The sequence below is a fragment of the Varanus komodoensis genome, unplaced genomic scaffold, assembly GCF_004798865.1.
Source record: "Varanus komodoensis strain SLA01 unplaced genomic scaffold, ASM479886v1 scaffold16, whole genome shotgun sequence".
Classification (NCBI taxonomy): Eukaryota; Metazoa; Chordata; class Lepidosauria; order Squamata; family Varanidae; genus Varanus; species Varanus komodoensis.
The window spans coordinates 10660830-10683322 of record NW_025335468.1 but is presented as its reverse complement, the minus strand read 5'-3'; the positions used below and the strand labels follow the sequence as shown (position 1 = coordinate 10683322).

The window sequence follows — 22493 nt, the reverse complement described above, 5'->3', positions numbered from 1 at the left end:
CCCCTTTCCCCCACAGGGACCCTGACAGGGGTTGCATGTTTATGGTGGGCAAGGCAGATGCCAGCAAGACCAAAGGTGGGTCACCCATTGCAACCTGTCTGTCTGTCTGTCTGTCTGTCTCTCTCACACACACACACACAGAGCTTTTCTTTCTCTCTGCCACCACTTTCACTCTCTCCTGATTTCCCTTTCACTCGCCTGCCAAAGATCTGAAGGGCTTCTGAAATTATGCCAAAGGCCACATGTAAGAGCTCCAGGTCGCCCACCCTGCTCTAAAAAGGTCTGTTGACTTCAGGCTCAGGACTGCCCAGGCTCAAAGGTTAAGCAGATAATGTGGCAGAGCTGACTGGCACTCAGCATTTAACTTTATTAAAGGGAATGCTTCAACCAGATGCAAATAAAGGAAATGTATGTATTTATGTATTTTGTATCCTGCTGTGAGCCGCCCCGAGGCTTCATTGCGATGGGGGCGGCATAAAAATGTTTCAAATAACTAAATAAATAAATGGGAGGGGCATCATTTATCACTGCTAAACCAGGTAAAAGAGGCTACCCCAGTGATCCCTTTGCTTATTGTAGATTGAACACTGAACTCTGGTGAAAGGCAAGATACTGGTCCAATCAATTACAGGCAGTCCCCGGGTTACAAACAAGTTCCATTCCTGAGAAAATGGAAATTTGTCTTTAAGTCGAATGTGTATGTAAGTCGGATCACGTAGATTTGACCCTCCACATTCATGGGGGGTTAGGGGTGCAGGACTCCCATGAAAGTGGAAAAGCCATGAATATCTCTGCCCTGCTCCCCACCCAAGCTCATCAGTGCCTCCTCTTTGCAGCAAGGAAATGCCAAAGAGGATTCCCTCTCTGGATGGGTCTTGCAGAAAGGCATGCTTTGGAGGTCTCCTTCGCTCCCCTTTCACTTCCTCTCTATGGTGATGACATTTTTCTGCAGTAATTTCTTTAAAGTAATAGGCTTTTTGGCAGTGAATCTGTAGGTACAGGTTGTTCGTAACTTGGGCTTTTGTAACTCAGGGATTGGCAGTAATCCATCCACGCATCACCTTACTCTGGAAAGACCTTACTTTTACATTTTTTAAAAAAATCAGTTTCAGGAAAAAAGTTTGGAGTACAAACATTGAATCAGTTGTAGTAAAATACAACAGCATCAGCAAAAGTGCACGCATTGGTAACTTCCAAGCAAACATGCTGTGGGGAGCACCAAGTAGCAAACATTTCCACCTGGACGTAGCACCACTTGCATCGCAACATCAACAGCTTTCAGTTTATTCATTCAACAGCTTACTTCTTGAGGATACATAATCGTTCACTTATCAATTCTGGAAGACAATATATGTAACATATGTTTTACTAATGCCTGTTGATTTAATAACATCAGTTTTTCCCCACAATCCATTTTTTAAAAAAATATATGTAAGATAAACTAATTATAAGATTGAAAACATGCACACACATTTAGGTTTTCTAAAATTAACTTCATGCTACATAAAATTGGAATAAGAAAGTACATATATTTACCTTGACCTGAAGTTGCAACCTATTCAGATCTAAGTCTTAGTATTCAGTAGAGATTACACATACAGTATATCACAGAAGTGAGTACACCCCTCACATTTAGTAAATATTTTATCTTTTCATGTGACAACCCTGAAGAAATGACACTTTGCTACAATGTAGTGAGTATACAGCTTGTAGAACAGTGTAAATTTGCTGTCCCCTCAGAATAACTCCACACACAGCCATTAATGTCTAAACCACTGGCAACAAAAGTGAGTACACGCCTAAGTGAAACTGTCCAAATTAGGCCCAAAGTGTCAATATTTTGTGTGGCCACCATTATTTTCCAGCACTGCCTTAACCCTCTTGGGCATGGAGTTCACCAGAGCTTCACAGGTTACCACTGGAGTCCTCTTCCACTCCTCCATGACGGCATCACGGAGCTGGTGGATGTTAGAGACCTTGCACTCCTCCACCTTCTGTTTCAGGATGCCCCACAGATGCTCGATAGGGTTTAGGTCTGGAGACATGCTTGGCCAGTCCATCACCTTTACCCTCAGCTTCTTTAGCAAGGCAGTGGTCGTCTTGGAGGTGTGTTTGGGGTCATTATCATGTTGGAATACTGCCCTGCGGTCCAGTCTCCGAAGGGGGGGGGGATCATGCTCTGCTTCAGTATGTCACAGTACATGTTGGCATTCATGGTTCCCTCAATGAACTGTAGCTCCCCAGTGCCGGCAGCACTCATGCAGCCCCAGACCATGACACTCCCACCACCATGCTTGACTGTAGGCAAGACACCCTTGTCTTTGTACTCCTCACCTGGTTGTCACCACACATGCTCGACACCATCTGAACCAAGTAAGTTTATCTTGGTCTCATTAGACCACAGGACATGGTTCCACTAATCCATGTCCTTAGTCTGCTTGTCTTCAGCAAACTGTTTGCGGGCTTTCTTGTGCATCATCTTTAGAAGAGGCTTCCTTCTGGGACGACAGCCCTGCAGACCAATATGATGCAGTGTGCGGCGTATGGTCTGAGCACTGACAGGGTGACCCACCACCCCTTCAACCTCTGCAGCAATGCTGGCAGCACTCATACGTCTATTTCCCAAAGCCAGCCTCTGGATATGACGCTGAACACGTGCACTCAACTTCTTCGGTCAACCATGGCGAGGCCTGTTCTGAGTGGAACCTGTCCTGTTAAACTGCTGTATGGTCTTGGCCACCGTGTTGCAGCTCAGTTTCAGGGTCTTGGCGATCTTCTTATAGCCTAGGCCATCTTTATGTAGAGCAACAATTCTTTTTTTTAGATCCTCAGAGAGTTCTTTGCCATGAGGTGCCATGTTGAACTACCAGTGACCAGTATGAGAGTGAGAGCCATAACACCAAATTTAACACACCTGCTCCCCATTCATACCTGAGACCTTGTAACACTAACGAGTCACATGACACCGGGGAGGGGAAATGGCTAATAATCCCCAATTTGGACAGTTTCACTTAGGGGTGTACTCATTTTTGTTGCCAGCGGTTTAGACATTAATGGCTGTGTGTTGAGTTATTTTGAGGGCACAGAAAATTTACTGTTATACAAGCTGTATACTCACTACTTTACATTGTAGCAAAGTGTCATTTCTTCAGGGTTTTCACATGAAAAGATAAAATATTTACAAAATGTGAGGGGTGTACTCACTTCTATGATATACTGTAAGTAAGTGTTCACAGGAGTAAAATCTCCTGCAGTTATGTTAAGGATTTTTTTAGAACCAAAAAGTGGGCTTGGTGTTGCCATTTTTATACTTGAGGACAAGCGGCCAATGAGCAGCTTGTGCTGCTGAGGAGAGGTGATCAGACAGCAAATCGTGACCCCTCTTTTCTTTCCCTGCCTTGCAGCAGAAGCTGGGAAGGTGGAGAAGGGCCCTTACAAAGCCTCCCTGCAGCAGTTCCTCTGCTGAGTTCCCCCACGTGGCAGGTGTGGGCACGAGCAGGAAGCACCAGAGCTGCCACTGTCTACTCGCCAGCAGTCTCTCTGGGTGATGTAGAGCAGACGGCGAGTCCTCTGCTCATGGACTTGCTGCAATCATTCTTGGTGGAGCCATTTGGCACCTGCAGGTCCACGCTGCTCGGAGAGCAACTGCAGGCGAGCCAGATGGCTGGCTGGTTCTCCCGTGAAGCCAAACGACACTCCACCTCAGGTGGCAGAACGGGAGCGATGGCAGACCGCTCCCCCTTGCTGGCAGGAGCACTGTCCGCTGAGGCCTGGCAAGGCAGCAGAGTTAACAGTTGTTAACAGGAAAACGTCCTCCTGCCTGGGTGGGGGCATCTTGTGTCACTGGTAGTGAGTACAGCGAATTGGGGGCCGCTTCTCCCAGGATCACCCACTGCCTCTTTTGCCCCTTCCTCCATCTGTGTGGTTCGACTGAGCCAACCCACCCTTTCCCACTGAGCCACGCAGTGGGCACACCAGCAGGGTCATCTTTCAGAGAGGGCAAGTGGGCCAACAGAGGTTGCAGGAGCCCAGCCCTCAAGAGAAAGATGAGACCAGCCAGGGATCTCTCTGAGGACGGTAGGCAGGAGGGAGGAGAATTTGGCTTGCTGGGTTGAATCCTCCTCGCCGGGCAACTCAGGGTGAACTCAGATGGAGCCTACCCCTTCCACGATCAGCTTTCTGTGTTGCAACACACAATGAAAGGAAGAGGTGGTTGCTTACATGTTCTGCCTGGGGCCAATCCATACTTGCTTTTATCATGGTGCAGTAACATCTGCTTAGCCCACCCACTGGCACACTGCCCAGCCCACCGTCCTAAAGCACTTTCTCCCTTAGCCTTCTGGTACTTCTACACCACTCCTATGATGTCCCCTCCAGTGATTGCTGTTTCTGCGTGCTAGTGAGTTAGGTATATTCCAGTCTAGTGGCCTTAGAACTCTTATCAGTGAGAGTGACCTGAATGTTGGAGAACTTGTTTTCCCCCTCACTTTGCACTTTGACTTCAAGGAGTTAGGGACTGACCTGCAGGAAATCTGTGGGTTGCCCTCCATTTCTCCTCCCATGACCAGGGTGCTCGATTAACCATTATAATGTGAGGTAGAGTGGCTACTTTTCAACATGCATCCACAGAGTTGTGCAAGTATGAATAATCGCACAATCTTTCTTTGGAAACCTGAGTTTGCCAGTGGGTTGTTTTTTTGTTTTTTAACTAGAAGAGCAACATGAACTGCCTCTTTTCCAGCCAGCGCAGCACTTCACGGTGGCTTACGACTTGGTGCTTGTGCTACAGACACAAATGAATTACCTCATGGGACTTAAGCGCTCCCACTTCTCCAATTACATACTATTCACTGGCAGGCAGTACTTGATTGTATGAGAACAAGAGCACATATTCTCCTGCATGCATGAAGGTCTGCCCACAAAGCAGCAACTCCATGTGGAAAGTGTAGCAGCAGCACTGGGGTGCCTCCGAAACAAGGGGCTGCAGCGTAGACTCTGCCCCAGGAAGCACCAGGGGCCTCATCCAGCCAGTTGAGGCCCCAAGAGAAGGAAAGAAGCACTTGCATCCGCTACTATTATTTGCAGCATCAATTCACTGCTTAATCTTTAGAATAAGCATGTCATCATGGAACAGGTTTTTTTTAAACGCGCTTAATTTTTTGTAAGTAATTCCCCTTCCCCGATTTTTTTCCCTCCAGAGTAGGTGCAGGTAACCCAGTCCGCTTCTTCCAAAGCACCCTTACCTCTAAGCTAAGCTCCAGAACGGCATGGCGGGCGTGTGGGGAGACGGAGCTGCGGGAGGCGAGGTACAGTCATGCCCGCTTTGGCCCTGGTCAGTGTTACCAGGCCGCGATGCCTTTGCACCGTGCTTCCTCAGCCCGAAGCACACCCCTTCCCGCGCCCGAAGCCCAGGCTCCCCGCGGCCCTCTCGCCTCTCCTCCCGGGCTCTCCCGCCTCCGCCCGCCAGCGGGCCGACGCGAGCACGCAGCAGCCGTTCCGCGCCCGCGTGCTCCCGGCCCGGCCCAGCCCACACCCAAGCACGGACAGGCCTCCTCCAGACGTGCGCCCCGGCACGTCTGGCCCGCGCCGCAGCCGCCCCCTGACGTCACTCGCGGGACCTCCATTTAAGCGCCCGCCGCCCTCCACCTCCTCGCGGTACTGCAGCGGCAATTGGGCGACGGCTCGCTGGTGGGGCGCTTTGCTAGGACGACCCAGGTAAGCCGGGGGCGCGGTGGGAGGCGCACAGAGCTGCCCGCCTTGCCTGCGCCGGCTGGAGGCGGCCCTCGGAGAAGCGCTCCCGCTGCGACGGGATGCTCCGAGCTGGAACGCCGTGCTTTGCATCCAGTATTGATCTTACTCTGAGTAGTAATTGTAAGCAACGAATCAACTCAGGCTGCCACGGGGTATAATAAACTTTTGTGTGCGGCGCGCGTGCATGCGCGCCAGTGAAAGATGACGGGACAGGATCCTGCAGACGCGCCTTCCCCAACCTGGTGCTTTCCAGATACGCTGGACTGCAGCATGTGTCCTGGGGAGGATGGGAGTTGCAGGGCACCAGGTTGGGGAAGGATGAGGCAGGCTATTGCTAGATTCGGAGTCGATCACCACAAACCGCCTCCGCTGCTCCGCGCCTGCTACAGTGCTATTGTTTTGCGCTGAAGAGAGGCTGAGCTGCTATTTGCCTTGACCCGAGAGGGGTGGGTTATGTAACGTGCGAGATGGAGGGAAGCGAGGGTTTAGTAAAGTGATGCTCCATTTGCGCGGAGAGCCAGCGCCCACTGTAGACGTGAAACCTGGGACGTTGAATGAACTACAGGCTGGGAGGGAGGGCAAGCGGACTGCGTGTTGCTGCAGCCTGTGAACCCTCGGTGTGCGCTGACGTACACGTGCCGAGATTCAGAGCGGGGCTCGTGGCCTGGCGGGATGGGGAGGCAAGAGGCGATGCGGGCTTGCTTTGGTCCGCCCCGGGCACAAGAGACGGGAAACGCGGCTTTCGGGAACGGCCGGGGCTCGGCCAGCGTGTTGCTGGGAAGAGAAGGAAAAGCCAAAGCGGTGGCGGGGAGGGTGCAGTCTCCGGCTACTTCGGAATCGCCGCTCTTCCGACTCGCCCGCTCCTTCCGTTTCCAGAGCAGGAGCAACGCCATGCCCGGCCTTGGAGGCGTCAGCGGCTGGCTTGCACGCCCCGGCCATGGAAGGTCCTCCTGCTGAGAAAGCGGGCGTCAGCCTCCTCCCATCTTCCCTTTCCGGAAAGCCCTTTTGCATTTAGCTTGAGGGAATAAGGCGGAAAGAGGGAGGTGTGCAGAGCGGGGAGGCGGGCTCAGGTGCGCGTGTGCTTTAGTGAAAAGTGAATTGGTCTCGATGGCAGCCTGATGCGACTGTGCATGCCGCCGCCGCCGCCGCCGCCTCTGAAGCGCAGCCCTGAAGTTTTAAGAAAGTGTTGCTACTCTGTTTCTGGGCGTCACTTTCCCTTCTTCTGGGGAAGCAGAATTGCTGCCTTCTTCCTGAAGGCTGCTTGTGAAAACCTAGTTGCAAGTTGAACTCTTAACCTCAGAGTTTCCTCAACCAAAGCGTCCTCCAGATCTGCTGGACTGCAATTTCCTGCAGCAGTGGGGGATGTTGAGGGCACCAGAAGAAAGATTGCGCTACCTGGCAGACCCTAACGGAAGGTCTGCAGCCTCCTCCCACTGCTACTTAAGGCCACAACCAAATGCAGACTGCATAGCTGTAACACTGGCCCCTTTTTCCTCCTCCCCCCCCTTTTTTTGCGTGGGGGGGTTGCTTTTTAAAGCCATCTTGCCAGCTGCAGACTGGAGGCTCCGGTCCCTCCCTGAAGCTGCGCCCGCCCCAGGAAGGGAGTGTGGGAGAACAGCTTGCCGTAGAGCCAGCCTCGAGGAGTGCTCCTTGAGCCCCGAGGCGGGCAGCTAAGCTGCTCCGTTGCCTTTGCCCTGTCGGGGAAGGCAAAGGGTGGGAGGACAGCCGGCTCGGTTTCACATGCCCCCACCTTCTCCGGCAGCCTGCTCCTGTGTCCTTGGGCTGAAATCACTCCCCACTCATGTTGTAAATCCCTCAGGGCAGAGTCCAGGGCTCCCCCCCCGATGCTTGCAAGAAGAGCTAATCGGGCTTGAATAAGGGAGAGGGACCAGCCCAACAAAGTGAGTTTTATGCCTGAGGGATGAATTGAACTAGTTTTCCTAGTTGGATTATTACACCACACATCTGAGGACAAGTTCCACAAGTCCACTTCACCATCTGCAGCAATCTTCATGCAGGTGAAGGCTACAGTGGGGCTTCCCAGGCTCATTTGCATTAATTTAACTTTTGCTGAAATACAGCTCTCTTGCCACAGATTCTGGCTTGCACAACGTAAGAGTGGGGCATCTTCTTTGCAGCCTCGCCTTTATTGGTTATGGGTTTGCAAACGGGGTTTCCTCTGCAAGGCACAGTTCCTCAAACAGATGTATTCCAACTCGCAGCAGAGTGGCAAATGCAGCATCTCCAAAAGGGCAAAGCTGCCTGATCCTGTGCAATAGCTAATCCAGTGATGGATTTTCCATGTAATAAAGCACTTTTGGGGTTAATGTTGAGTCATGCCCAGCTTTGAACTGGCTGCGAATGCAGACTCCTGCTGGTAGGGCTTATAAAAAGCAGCCTTTAGCACACAGAACATGAGTCATGTTTAATTAAATAGTCAAATTCCATATTAGGAAGGATTTTCTGAAAACATGGGATATATGGAAATGTTCCTAAGTAGTTCCCTGTCCTTCCTTCTCTAATTTATGCCATTCTGTTAAAAATACGTAGCTGACTACACCTGGGTGAACGTGTGTCCTAAAAGGAGCAAGGAGGAACTGGGTTCTGTCGGATTCGAAGTGGCCACACTTCAGTACAAGTTTTACTCATTAGATTTTTGTAAAGTTCATGCACTGCCACAGACGCTTCCAAAATCCTAATCACAATTGGGTGGTAGGGTCAATACTGTATGCATAAATTCTTCAACCAGCAAATCAGCAACTGCATCCAATGACAGAAGTCTAGTCTAGGCCCATAGCCAGCCAAGAGGTTGAGGGTCAGTTGATCCAGTTTTCAGGCTTTTAAAAGATAAAACTGTACTTTAAAAAAACATTTTGTAAAAAAAAGTAGGGGGCATCCCCCTCCTGGCCACAATTAAGACACCAAGTTTCTGTTTGTACCAGTTCACAGCAGCATCTGAGGAAAAATATACTCAGTGGCGTACTCTGTATCCATACCCAGTTCACTACACTGCTGCGATTTCTACCTTCCGCCTTTTTGTCTTTCTGAAAGACTGCAGACATTTGCAGCTGCACTGAGACTGGGGACCTCCTCCTTCTCCAAAGCTGCAGCTGAGGGACTGCTCCCTGTAGGGAAATGCTGGACATATGGACAGTCTCGATGCGAGATTGCAATCTTGGCATGCTGGGCCGTTGTATGAGTAAAAAGGTTTCTATCATGCCCGCTCCCCTTTGGCAAGGACCCTTAAGGCAGCTTGTATTGCTTCTCCACTGTATAACCTTCGGAGAATCCCTGTGAAATTGAGCAGTCCATGAGTTAGTCACCGGCCCAAAGTCATCCAGTGAGTTCTGTGACTGAGTGGAAACTAGACCCTGGAGATCCTGAGTCCCAGCCCAGCACTGCAGCACACTGGCTTTCCACCATTTGAACACCGTCTTGAAGGAGATGGGATGCATCGCCCCAGCAGCTCTCAGTGGTCCAGCATCTGTATCCTTGACGCCTACCTCAAGCTCTGCCCCCCACCACATCCTGCCACCCCCCATCACTACCTTCCGTGATTCCTTGTGCCATATGCGCCTCCTTTCATAGGTTTGGGGGTGGTGATCTTCTGCCCCCAGGGCTTGCTTCCTCCAGTTTTGGTTTGAATGGCATCTCTTTGTCACTGGCTTTCAGTCTGGACAAACTAGCATTCTGATCCCTGAAAGCCCACTGGATTCTAGTAATACTTCCTAAATGTTGGAAGGTGCCCACTGATCTGCGATCCTGTCCTCTTCCACGTGAGCCCCTTGTGACCTTGGAGTGGCAGGCATGCACCTCAACTCCCCCTGAGACTGGATTTCCAAACTGTTATGTTCCCTGCCACTGCTAACCACCTGGCTTCTGGCTAGCCCCAGCTTCTGACTCAGAATGACATCCTGCATCCACCCTGGGTGTGCCTTTGGCATCCTGGAGATTTTCCTCTTTCACCCAGCTAGTTTTCAGTCCAATTCTTGTTCCTTTGGCTGCTGCCACTATGGCCAGCTTCAGCAGCTGGCACTATGTGTACACTGATTTTTTCCTAAAATGTGTTTAATCATGGAGCAAATACTGCCATAAGTATGTGCATCATCTGCCTGAAAAGCAGATGATTAATGAGGTCGGTTCCTGCTCTTAAGTCTGCATCTTGTCTCTCATTGCTGGCTTTTATACTTCATACTCCCTTGTTTGCCTTCAAATTTAGTAGACCTTTTTTTTTATGATATATCCTAATTTTTAAAAAGCCCCTCCATTGACTTCCATTTATAGAATGCAAAGACTCTGGAAGGTCTCACTGGCTTAATAAGTATCCAGGGCTGCTGTTGCATAGAGTTCATATATCAAGCAAGATGGTATCAGGTTGTACCCTGGAGCAGGGTTGGCTTTATAACTCTTGGACTTCTGTGATGCACACATGCACAGTGTCAGAGCAAGAATTGCTTTTGCCACTCCTGTGAGGAGAAACCTGTGCCTCTTAGTTTCTCAGCTGCAACTTGAACTTTATGCCTGAATACATACTAATCAAACTGATAAGAGGCTTCATTGCTTGATATTGTTCTTGCCAGATCCACTGGTCAGATATGGTACGGTATTGATTGTACATGTCATTTTGCTCCTTCTGGAAACCTGTTTTCCATCTGTAACCCCTTCCGTGTTTCAGACCTGGTTTAATAAGATAATATGAAGATGTTGTTATTCATTAAATTTCTGTACAGCCCAAAGCCAAAGCTCTCTGGATGGTTTAAATTATTAAGTCACCCATCCAGATATCAACCAGGCTGAATGCTGCTTAGCTTCCAAGATAAGGCAGCAGCAGTCACTACAGGCTATACAGAAGGTATGGAGGTAGCAGTTGGATCCAGAGTAAATTTGCAGAATGTAAATTCTACTGAATTTGATGAGAAAAATGAATATTTTCGCTTTTATTTATTATATTTCTATACTGCCCTTTAGTGAAAGCTCTCTGGGGACTTTAGAAAGAATAAAACTTTAAAATACTATATAAAAATGTCTACACTAACACTATATACACAAGCAATTTTAAACATTCAGCAGTAAGAAAATCCAGACTAGTTTCCTACCGAATTCATTAGGCAGCTGGAGTGCAAAGTACCTGGCAACTTACCTTCTACCTACCCAGCCCTTTCTCACGTGCCTCTTAATTGTTAGAAGCACAGTCCTTGCAAAAACATAAAGGAATCTGCTAAAATCCACATGTTATAAAATCAAGCTAAATACAGATTTTGAGAAATTGCACATTGTGTGTGGTGGGTCATATATGTGATATCTGGGTGATGGGATGCAAGCTAGAAATGGTCTGTTCTAACATACCGTAGTCAGAAATACATGAAGTGATGGAAATTAAATGTGGGGCTTTTTCTGATATCTTTCCCTTTCTCAGCAGCACTACAAGATGTCTCTTAAGGGAAAGCTGATTGAAAATGTTCACAAAGATGAACACCATCACCCCCACAACAAGATCACTGTGGTTGGAGTTGGTGCAGTTGGCATGGCTTGTGCCATAAGCATTTTGATGAAGGTATGTGGGTTTTGCACCATGCGTTCTGCAAGTCCAACTTGCCATGCCTCATGTCTGTTGCAGTCCCTTTCGAAATAGATTGCAACTCTGCCTCCAACACATGGGTTTGTGTCCACATTAATGTACCCTATAATGGTCTTCAAGATGGTGCATAGCAACTGTTCCTAGCTTGGTACTTTCTCTGGCATAAGTTTTTTTCCCCCCAAATGCACCAAGGCCCATCTGGAGCTGCCCATATTTTGGTGTCAGTATTGCCGTCACAGGCACATAGTGTAAGAACTGCCTTATACAGAGATGGACTCTTGGTCCATCCAGTCCAGCATTGCTGAAACTGGGCAGGTTCACGTGACGCTTTAAGCCCGGGGCTCACAGTTGCCGGGGGGCCCAGCTAGCTGTGCCTGCCTGTGACAGTTCAGCAGAGTGAGTGTCTGCAGGAACCACTGTCCCTTTTTGCCCCAGCAGGTATCTGAGAGGACATCACACTGGAGCACAGAGGGAAGCAGGAAGACAGCCCATCCTTGCTCGCTGCCCAGCTGTGGTGCCAGGCCCTGCCTGTTTAGGCCACACACGTGCCTGGCACTGGCAGCTGTACCCCCTGGGGGAGAGGGAAGGGGCCCCTGTGCTGCTTCCTCTTGAGCGGAATGAGCCTCTTCCAGCTGCTTCCGCCTCCGGCTTCATGCAGGCCTCAAGGAGGAGGCAGCCCAGGGCAAGCAGGATCCCTTGGGCTGGGCTGCAGCTCTTCTTTGCTGCTCTGGCCAAGGGGCTCTCATACTTCTGGGCACGATCAGGGCATAGTGTGTAGTCTAGGTTCAGGCAGTGTGCTCAGTCACAGGGCTTCCTAAACCCTCAGTCAAGCTATGGCTACTTGGAAGGGTTTATAAGCCAGCCAAGGGTGACTTATGAACCACCCCAAGGGAAGCAGGGGGGTTTCTCGTAACATGGGAAGCCACTCCCTCATGGCTTAGCATGTCATATGAACCCAGACACTGACTGGCACTGGGTCTACATTGTTCCAGGCAGGACCCTTTCTAAGCCCCACGTGCAGAAACGAGGGGTTGAACTGGGGACCTGCATGCGAAATGTGTGCTCTGCCACTGAGCTGCAGCCCCTCCCTGGCCACGGTACCTCATCCTGATCCTCGTATTTAACCAATGCAAAAATACTGTGATCTTAACTAGATTTTAGGAAGGGCAACTGTGATCAGAGTATAATTACAAAGAGGAATGCTTGCTTCTGGAGTGAACATCTGAGGGTTGGATCTGCTGCTCGGCTGTCCACCAGTACTGCTGGCTGAGTAGATTTCCCCTTCCCACTGGGGTCCCAAGTGCCTGCAAGTCTACTCTGAAGAGCCAAGGGCGTGCTGTGCAGCAGGTTTGCAGGGCCTGCAAAGGGGAGGAGAGCAAGGAGGGATCGCAGTTGGAACGTGCAGTTATATAGACATACAGCATCAGATCTAACCTACAAAGTTTAGTATGCAGCCGCAGTTTCGTTCATGGGCAACTATGTATGCCTAGATCAGGTATGAAGGGCACAGCTAGAGGCTCCTGCATTACTGTGAGGTCACTCCAGGGGGTGAAGCACTTTTGTAGCTCCACTCCGACTCATGCCAAATACAATCTGTCGGCCATACTCGCCAGCTTATCAGTGGCTCTGTGATCCTAGCTTTGCTGCCTTCCTGGGGCTGTAGGCTTGCCAAGAGCCCCGTGGGCTTTGGCTACAGGATGGTTCAGAACATGAAATGAAATCACAAATACATAAATAAACATTTGGTTCTAAGTAGGTCACGGTACAAGGGTGACGGCCAGTCTTTGGTTAGGAAGATGCCAGCGTGTGCAGGCCTATGCTGGAGTCAGGTCGGTCAAAGTCAGTGGCTTGATGCTTTCTGTTTACTCTTGGTCTGTTCTAGGAATTGGCGGATGAACTTGCCCTGGTTGATGTTGTGGAGGACAAGCTGAAGGGAGAGATGCTGGACCTTCAGCATGGCAGCCTTTTTCTTCGGACACCAAAGATCGTCTCCGGCAAAGGTTTGTTTGTTTATTTAGGAAATTTATAGGCCATCCATCACTGTTGCCTCTGGATGGCTTACGGCATTATTCTAAATCCTAAATAAAATAAATTAGCTATTCCACGAACTGAGCATAAAACTGACATATTTGAAATAAATTAAATAAATCATATACAATTAAAATTGGTTGATGTTAAAATATTGATCAAATAAAAGGTCTTGACCTGGCGCTGAAAAGCATATAATGACGTTGCCAGGCTGACCTCTCTAGGGAGCTCATTCCATAGTCAGGGCGCCACCACAGAGAAAGCTCTTCTCCGAGTGCTCTTGTCTCCTGACCTCTTTCAAAGAGGGTTCCCGGAGGAGGGCCTCTGATGCCGATCTTAGGGGGCGGAAGGACATATAGGGGGAAAAAGTGTTCCTTTAGGTATCCTGGTCATTTAGGGCTTTATAGGTAATAACCACCACCTTGAACTGAGCCCAAACTTGGATGGGAAGCCAATGGAGCTGATAGAGGACTGGAGTTATGTGAGAATAACAACCAGTCCCCGACAGTATCATGGCAGCTCTGTTTTGCATCATCTGAAGTATCCAGATCGTCTTCAAGGGCAGCCCCACATAGAGCGCGTTACAGTAATCCAAGCGGGAAGTACTCTCGCTTTATGTCAGGAGTCTCAGATTGTAGCCTTGGGAAATCTACTTGAGGAGATCTACCAAGCAGTGCCTGGTGCAAATGACTTGCACTTCAAGTTGAAGAATTTTGAAACCAGGAATTCTCTTTGAGAAGCAGAACTGAATGGAGCTCACAGTCCTTTTCTGCACACCTCTATTTTGGCATCATAATTTAGGGCCAGGTCGTGGCTTCTGTTTTCAGTTGGGTGTCTGAAACCCTGATCTGCTGCAAATTAACCAAAGATCTACACCCACTGTCCTTGCTCTATGCTGTACAGATGATCATTTATTTCAGACACTATAATTCTAGTAATAGGGTAACATTCAGATTTCACGGAATGGCCTCTGTCTGTGGAAGCTGAGATTATTCCATTCTTGCTTAGCCATTACTGAACATGGTGGTGCTTGGCCTTGTGTGTCCTTTGAGCTTCAGTGTGTTAGTGATGAACTGAAAGCTTAACAAGCTGCTGAGCATCAGATCTATCCTGAAAACATTAGGGAGTTGGTGATGCAGTTACTACTATATTATTAATAAATTTCATTTCTATACTGCCTGTAGCTGAAGCTCTCCAGGCAGTTTACAACAAACAGTTACTGTTTATGTGCTATAAGTTGCCCTGTTTTAAAAAGCAGAAACAGGTTGATTGGCTGTAATAGTGAAAATCAGATTCATGGCTAGTAAACCCATTGTACAACTCTAGCAAAATTGGTAAATGGGATTGTGAACCCAGCCGGAGTGTCTCATGGCACAAGAAGCAAGCCTGCATGGTTTCCCTGCTACACAGGTTTTTGCGTGGGTGGGCCTAAGTGGGTTTTGTGCTGGCATGGTTTCCACCCTCCTCCCTTAGTTGTCCTCACTGTTTATTTATTTATTTATTAAAACATTTTTATGCCGCCCCATTCGCCGAAGCCTCGGGGCGGCTTACAACATTGGCATGTATCGCATCAGCCACCTCACCTGAACGTTAATCCCATGCTGCATAGCAGGAATGTTGTTTCTTATTGTGGTTTCTAAAAGCCAAATATACCATGTCGGAATATCACAGCTAAAAGCTACTGTGCTTTGTTGTGTCTGAACCTGCTTGTGCAGTCATAATTTGAGCAGGCCCACTGAAATCAGTAGGGTTCAAATTGATTTCAGTGGGTTTGCTTTTACATCTGGTTAAGCACAACTGGCTGGGGTATGCGAGGAGGTGGAGACCTTTCTTTCTAAACTTCCCCACGATTGTGCTCTGTATTTACAGCAGTGTAGCAATAGGTATTTCACTGGATTTAGTCATTGTTGTTATGTTCTGTTGGCTGAACGGACATGCTCACTTAGTCTTTCTCTTTCCCTGGCTCATTGTCCAAGTCTCAAATGCGAAAGTGTTGGCAGTGCAGCTAAGGTATTGTAAGAAAGTTTTCTAGTGTGGTGTTTGACTGGTAATGGGTAGGAAAGCATCCTCAACTGATCTTTAGGGCACCCGTGGGACAAGTGACAGGGAAAATGTGTTAATAGTTCCTTTTCCTTTAAAAAGTACTTCTAGATTACTTTAAGAGTATGTGAAAGGAACTTTTCTAAAAAGGGTGGGCAAGAAAAACTGTTCTACCAATGTTGGAAATGAAGAAAGGGGCATCAGCCACGTATGGCAACAGCTTTTCTGGCCCTGGGATGACCTGAAAATAAAAGTCGTCTGCAAAGAATGAAATCCCCACAAATTAAAAAGAAGATGCAACTGAAGGACAGTTGTGCTGCTATGTAAATTTTTGTTTCTTCTGCTATAATTGCTGTCACAGTTGATGGAGTTCTCCTTCCCTGACCACAGTCCTGCCTTTGTGAACAGTTCAGCTGTGATAGTACATGAAAAGAGCATTTAATGACTTTCTCCCTTCTTAATGAGATGTCCATTGAAACAAAGAGCCCAGTTTTGACCGCCTTGGTCAGTGCTTCCATTCTTTTTCCCTAGGAAGACCATTGAAAACTGTAGCTCTAGAAGAACCCTGGCCTTTGCACAAAGCCATCTGGGTTTGTTTTGTTTCTGTTTATGCTGTTAAAAGAAAAATTCCAGAGGAAGTTTTTCTGATAGTAACACCTAATTTTGTAAACATGCACAAGAAGTATGGTTTGGAGTATGTGTATGTCTGCAGTTGTAGTAGCTACTCCAGTATTTGCATATGGAACCATGGCAACATTTAGACAGTGTTTTTGAAACCAATTCCCAGTCCCTACTGATGAAGGATGGCAAAGATGTAGCCCTTCTAATGTTACTGGACTGTTATTTCTAGCACCTCCCAACATTAGCTATGCTGACAGGGGCTGATGGGAGCTGGAGTACACCAACATCTGACATGATGCGTGTTCTTCACCCTTTCTCTTGATGATAGCAATCAGCGCTTGGAAGCATATGGTCAGTTTCTGGAAGAGTGTGAAATCAACATTACTCAGTATTTTCTAGGAGGCACATTGTCTCTACACAGTTCACACCTGTTTGCCCGCCCCTTGGCACAATGGTAACCAAGTTTTCACGCTTGTGATTTCTGCCTTCCTCATTTCTCATGATGTTGTGCGCATTCTGTTTGTGCATTGCTGAATGTGGTTTGACTGACTGTCTTTTCTCTTTTTGGCAGACTATGCTGTAACTGCAAACTCTAAGCTGGTTATCATCACCGCTGGAGCTCGCCAGCAGGAAGGTGAATCTCGCCTTAATTTGGTTCAGCGCAATGTGAACATCTTCAAATTCATCATTCCCAATGTTGTCAAGCACAGCCCTGACTGCAAGCTGCTGGTTGTTTCCAATCCAGGTTGGTCTAGCCTGTTCTGACTGTTTTTGGAATGTCATTTGTCCTCCTGTTCCTCCATTTTCTAATGAAAGAAACCAGGAAATTTCTAAAGAAATTCCAGGTTGCCCCTTAACTATGAAACCTTTGGTTTGGATCCGAGTTTAGCCTTATTTCAAGCATGCCTTTTGAAATGAATGGGACTTCTATTACATTATTTCCATGGGTCTATTCAATGTTTGACCAGATTTGGAGGATCCAGTCCTTTGTTCCTATTGATCATGAACATTCATAGTTTCCTACGAATCACTGAATTAATTTCTACCCACATTTGCAAGCTCTGATAGGGCTGACACAGGCACCAGAGCCTGCCAGAGATGCTAAAGACCATCCTTGAGAATAGCTATGTGTGTTCCCCTGTCTTCCCTCTTGGGAGACCGTTCTTCACTCTCAACACAATAATACTTAGGAGAAATGCAGAAAATGATAAAAGGTTGGCTTGGATCTGAATTCATTGCTTAATAATTACACAAGTGGGACCCGTAACAAAATGTTGTAGTGTGGAGAGCTCCTTGCTCAGTATTTCAGCTGGGCTGTTCCATTTTTCTTGGTTTATTGGGTGAGGTGGGTGTCCTTCAAGCAATCTTTCAGCTTCCTGTCTCCAGTGAACATGTTCAGTCCTCACTGAATATTTTTAAACTAAGTACCAGGTTACAAAAGTCTGGTCTAGAGGCTGGTAAGAACCCTGATTGGTGTTAAATCATAGTTACGGTCAGTGCTGACATTTCTTGAGCAGTAGGTAAATTTATTTATTGGATTTGTTTGAAAGCCACCTATTATCATAATGCTCTCTGGGCAGCTATGATACAATTAAAATAGAAGGCAGTATAAAACCACAGTATATATAAACAAAAATAAGACATAAATTAATATATTTAAAGCAGTGCAATTAATATAGATGGTCTGTGTGTGCCAAAAAAGAAAGGCTAGGCATCGAAAGCTCAATAAAACAGGCACCTGAAGAATCTCTGGTGATAGAGCAGTCCAGAAATGGAGTGTCACCACAGAAGAGGAGGAGGAGGGAGGATACGTTGGCTCTCAAGTGCTTAACTATGGTCAGGAAGAAGTCGTCATTAGCAGTTCTCAAGGAGAAGCTTCACCGTGCTTCATGGCAGGGCTAGCCTTCTTTTCTTAGGATATCCTTGAGCCCCATGTGCACCCCAGGATCATTAATTGAAAAAAATGGCAGCAGCTGGAGAGCCCCACTTGGTCTGTGATGGCATCATCTGTGGTACTCGGCTCTTGCTACAGGTGTGGATGCACAAGATAAGTGTTGAGGGTGCCCTTTTGCCTGTAAGCACATGGGCTACCAGAAGTTAATTCCTTGAATATGAAGCTTTTGTTTCATTTTTATTAATCTTTGCTTTGTCTGAGCCTGACAAACCGTAGTTAAACTATGATCTGTTGAAACAATATCTTTTAACCCACTTTGTGAAGTTGGCTTGATTCAAGTAAGGCATAGTTACAATTAATCCATTTGCCTGGTTCCAAAGAAAGGGCAAGCTGCATTCATCAAAAATAGAATCAAAAGCCTCTGAACATTGGCCACAAAATTAGCCAACCCAAACTCCTCACCCCACTTGTGCAGAACTGGAAACAGAATTATAGGCAGCCATGCTTGGCTTCAAGATGTTGTGATTCTTTGCCCATATGGACACAAATGGTTGATTCCCAGTAGGAAGCCAGATGTCACAATGGATGACCTTGCTTATGGGGCACTCATGATTTGTAGGGATGCGTGGAGCACAGAAGCCTTCTGGTTACTGTAAACTCTTTCAATGCCCTGTTCATAGACTGTTGATGCCTAACACAGACAATCTAAGCTGTTTAGGGGTAAAATGGTCTAGAGTTAACCCATCATTTGTCACTGTTCTGTGTAAACATCCTTTCTGCGTCCTTAATATGACAGTCATTTCTAACCAAGTAGTCTTTCCTATTGTCAGTGGATATTCTGACGTATGTGGCATGGAAGATCAGTGGATTTCCTAAGCACCGGGTTATCGGAAGTGGCTGCAACCTGGACTCTGCGCGTTTCCGCCACCTTATGGCTGATAGGTTGGGTATCCACCCTCTCAGCTGCCATGGCTGGATTGTTGGAGAGCATGGAGACTCCAGCGGTAAGCATGGGTCTTTCCTCCTTATATGAAGCCCATTTTCCATCAGCTGGTGAACATATTAGTTAAGCATCCATGGCTCTTCAATGCGTAATTAATGTAGCAGCGCCCTCCCGTTTGCTGAACAAGCTGGACTCCCACAGTCTCCAGCCAGCATGACCAGTGGATGTTGTAACTTAACACATCTGCTGGGCACAAGGTTATAGAAGGCTGCAGTAGGCCAAATTATCATTTGGCCTTTGCCAAGACTCTGGAAACCTTTGATGCATAATCTATTTGCTACCAAATAACACATTAATTCCTAGCCTATTCTATATTCTTAGGTGGTGGGGAAGGGATTCGGAAAATACAAGTACAGGATTTACACTGGCCAGCTAAAAGAAATGGAGAACTGGTGATAGCAAAGTAAGAGAAGACTGGCCATCTCATAGGAACAAACCCATCTGTTGAACTTGGTCTGTGTGCACTTGACAGTCCATGCAAAAAAATTCCCTGCTCCTCTCAGTATAAAGTTTTACCCTTCCTTGCTGCAAGAAGGTAACACTAGATGATCTATATTTGACTTGGGATGGTTCTGTTCTGAAAAGGTCATCTTTGTAATCCAAGTAGGCCAAAGCCTACCAGACTGAATTCTACCCTTCACTTTCAGCAGGAATAAATCTTTTCATTTGAGAGACCCTTGAGGAATGCTGGAGTTCTTTAAAGACATTTGTTTGTTGGAATTTTATCCCACTGCATTAGCTGATAAGGCATCAAACATGCGCCTTTAACATCTTGTATTTAGAAGTTAAAGGGCTAAGTCAGGTCTTGCACAGATCAGCTAGTAAACTGTCTGTAACACAAGATGCAGTGATGTGAATGTGCTCCAGAAGACACCTGACACTTCCTTGCCGGCATTTTTTAAATGGTAGAGGACCAAATAAATAAAAGCTAAATCAAGTCCAAATTTCTTGATTTTTTTTTAGGCTCTTACTTATCAAAGCATTTAATATACCAGGATGTATCATGGCGCAGATAACAAGCCATTCTTTCCCCAAGCCATTCTCACTAGAAACATCTCTCAGTGAGGTTGTGTTATACCAAATATTACACCTACTTAGAATAGACCCAGTGAAATGTTATAAATTGTAGAGGTAAAATCTGAGAATGCTTTATTTATTTATATTTATTTTTGGATTTATATCCTGCCCTTTTCCTACAAAGGGCTCAAGGCAGCTTACATCTCCTCCATCTTATCCCCACAACAACAACTCTGTGAGGTAGGTTGGGCTGAGAGTGTGACTGGCCCGAAGTCACCCAGTTGGCTCCATGGTGGAGCGGGGAATGGAACCCAGGTCATCTGAGTCCCAGTCACATGCTCTTAACCACTGCACCACACTGGCTCTTTGAGGCTGTAGTCTGAGGGATATGATAAATTGTACTGAAAATGTTGTTAATGTTTTTCAGTACCTGTCTGGAGTGGTGTGAACGTTGCTGGTGTGTCCCTGAAAGCTTTACATCCTGAAATAGGAACTGATGCAGACAAGGAGAATTGGAAACAGGTCCACAAAGATGTGGTAGACAGGTAACTTTTTAAAAACCTATTTCAGTGTTTGAAAGAACCAGGACTAAAACACAAAATCCAGTATCAGACTGACTTCCCTAGCCCTCTGGGGCATATTCTGAGGTTGTGCTGGGACACAGAACTGTTTCTGTCAGCAAAATGACTGATGTTTTGCCGAAATGTAGAGCAGGTTCATGGTGTCTAGCCATTAGCATTACTTAGGCTGAACTAGCAGAAACCAACATTTGAATATCACTTTTCCTGCTCACCTGGGAAACCTGTTGCATTAGAAGTTATTGACTGTTATACAAGCAATGGTTTTCTGCTAGTGCAACTCTATTTACTTTCCTTTACACAGTAGCATCTCTACAGCCGGAAAACAATTAACTTGTTTCATTTTTAAAAAAACTGAAACACCATTGCAGCTCAACTGAAGCACAGGACAGGCAGTTAATGTTGTTGCTTAAAGATAATGACTTCCTTAAAACTTGACCAGAAATATTACCAGGGCTTTTGCTGACCGATCTCACTTTTTAATATCTTCCTCTGCAGTGCTTATGAGGTTATTAAGCTGAAGGGATACACATCCTGGGCAATTGGTCTCTCTGTGGCTGATCTAGCTGAAACCATCATGAAGAATTTAAGGAGAGTGCATCCAATTTCTACAATGGTGAAGGTAATGCAGCCTTATGAGTTACAATGCCCAAGGTTGCTTATAGTTGCTCCAGCCTCACTGATTTTTCAATAAAACATAGGTAGTTGGGCTTTAAAAGAAATCTTTAGCATTAACGTCTCTCTCCTTTACTAATTCTTACGTTGGAACAAATTTTTCCAGCACATTAACATTGTTGATACACGTCTTCAAAGATACAAACCCAGACTATAAGGCAGTCTAAATTATTTTTAAAACATGTTCTTAATAACAAAAGTTCTGAGATTAATTTTGTTGGTTGAATAGCCAAAGTAATGGCAGAAGCAGTGGCAATTTGGACCATTTCAAGGAAGACAGTTGGAGAAATCATGATGTTTGCCTGTAATAGGCATACGCTGTTTTTGTTGACTGGAAGGCAGTATTTGGCAAACCTGTTCCACCCAGATGCTTTGCATACCAAAGATGCTTTCCATTTCCAAAGGGGGTGGCTTTTATCTCCCTATTAATGAGAATATGTTTCTGCACATAAATAGACATGCTGTTTCACTCACTCAAAAAATATTCTCTTTTGTCAGGGCATGCATGGAGTGAAAGATGATGTCTTCCTAAGTGTTCCTTGTGTCCTCGGCTACTCGGGCATTACAGATGTGGTAAAGATGACTCTGAAGAGTGAAGAGGAAGAAAAATTGAGGAAAAGTGCAGACACTCTCTGGGGAATCCAGAAGGAGCTTCAATTTTAAGTTTGCTCTCCTATCACTTCACTGCTTCCTAGTGTTTAATGGGTCTTAGTCCATTGTTTTATTGCACTTTTCAAATAGGTCAACTCTGTTATGATGTCTATCAACTAGAAAGACATGCAAAACTAAAACTACACACAAAATGCTGTTTCTTATTCAGTAGGAAACAAGCGGGGCATGTAATCTGTCTATCATGTCTTTGATCTGTGGTCAGAACTGGATTGTACCCTAGTCTTGTTAACTGGTATTAAGTAGATCCAGCACGTTCCAACCTAGCACTGCCAAATGAAATCCTCTTTCTTTTCCTCAGGTAAATATGCCACTTGAAAAGATAACTCAATTAGTCTTCCAAAAACTGCAGGAAAGATACAAAGAAAGTTTTGTGATCAAGGAGGATTGACAAATACACTGACCAATGTTTAAGAGATGACTTAGTCCCCACAAATGAGCAGCTCTAATGTATCTTTCCTGACACTGCTGCTTTTCAAGTCTTGTGCATACTGTTCAAGAGAACCTCCTGTGCTTTGCTGGAATAGTAGTCCTAAGTGTAAAGTTAAAAACCTTTGTAAACAACAACTGATGCAATTGTCGAACTGTAGTACCAGCCCAACCAACAAAATAAAGAATGAACTGCTACTTCTGTCTTTA

The 22493-nt window shown here is 46.4% G+C and overlaps 1 protein-coding gene across 2 annotated transcripts; it reads left to right on the top strand.

The window, feature by feature from the left end:
- Positions 1-5594: 5594 nt before the first annotated feature.
- LOC123021276 (L-lactate dehydrogenase A chain) lies at positions 5595-22481 on the top strand. 2 transcript variants are annotated; one of them, XM_044425915.1, is made up of 8 exons: positions 5595-5715; positions 11171-11305; positions 13212-13329; positions 16590-16763; positions 18743-18916; positions 20360-20477; positions 21009-21132; positions 21684-22481. In XM_044425915.1, the coding sequence occupies exons 2-8, from the start codon at positions 11180-11182 to the stop codon at positions 21846-21848; spliced, it is 999 nt and encodes a 332-aa protein (XP_044281850.1). In that variant the 5' UTR covers positions 5595-5715; positions 11171-11179; the 3' UTR covers positions 21849-22481. The 2 variants fall into 2 exon arrangements, with proteins under 2 accessions (XP_044281850.1, XP_044281851.1); XM_044425916.1 differs by having other exon boundaries at positions 5604-5715; positions 11168-11305.
- Positions 22482-22493: the final 12 nt, after the last annotated feature.

Coding starts and splice junctions, on each gene's coding strand:
- LOC123021276 (XM_044425915.1), top strand. CDS start 11,180: ATGTCTCTTAAGGGAAAGCTGATTGAAAATGTTCACAAAGATGAACAC. Junction 16,764..18,742: donor GCTGGTTGTTTCCAATCCAG/GTTGGTCTAGCC, acceptor TCCTATTGTCAG/TGGATATTCTGACGTATGTG. Junction 20,478..21,008: donor CACAAAGATGTGGTAGACAG/GTAACTTTTTAA, acceptor CTTCCTCTGCAG/TGCTTATGAGGTTATTAAGC.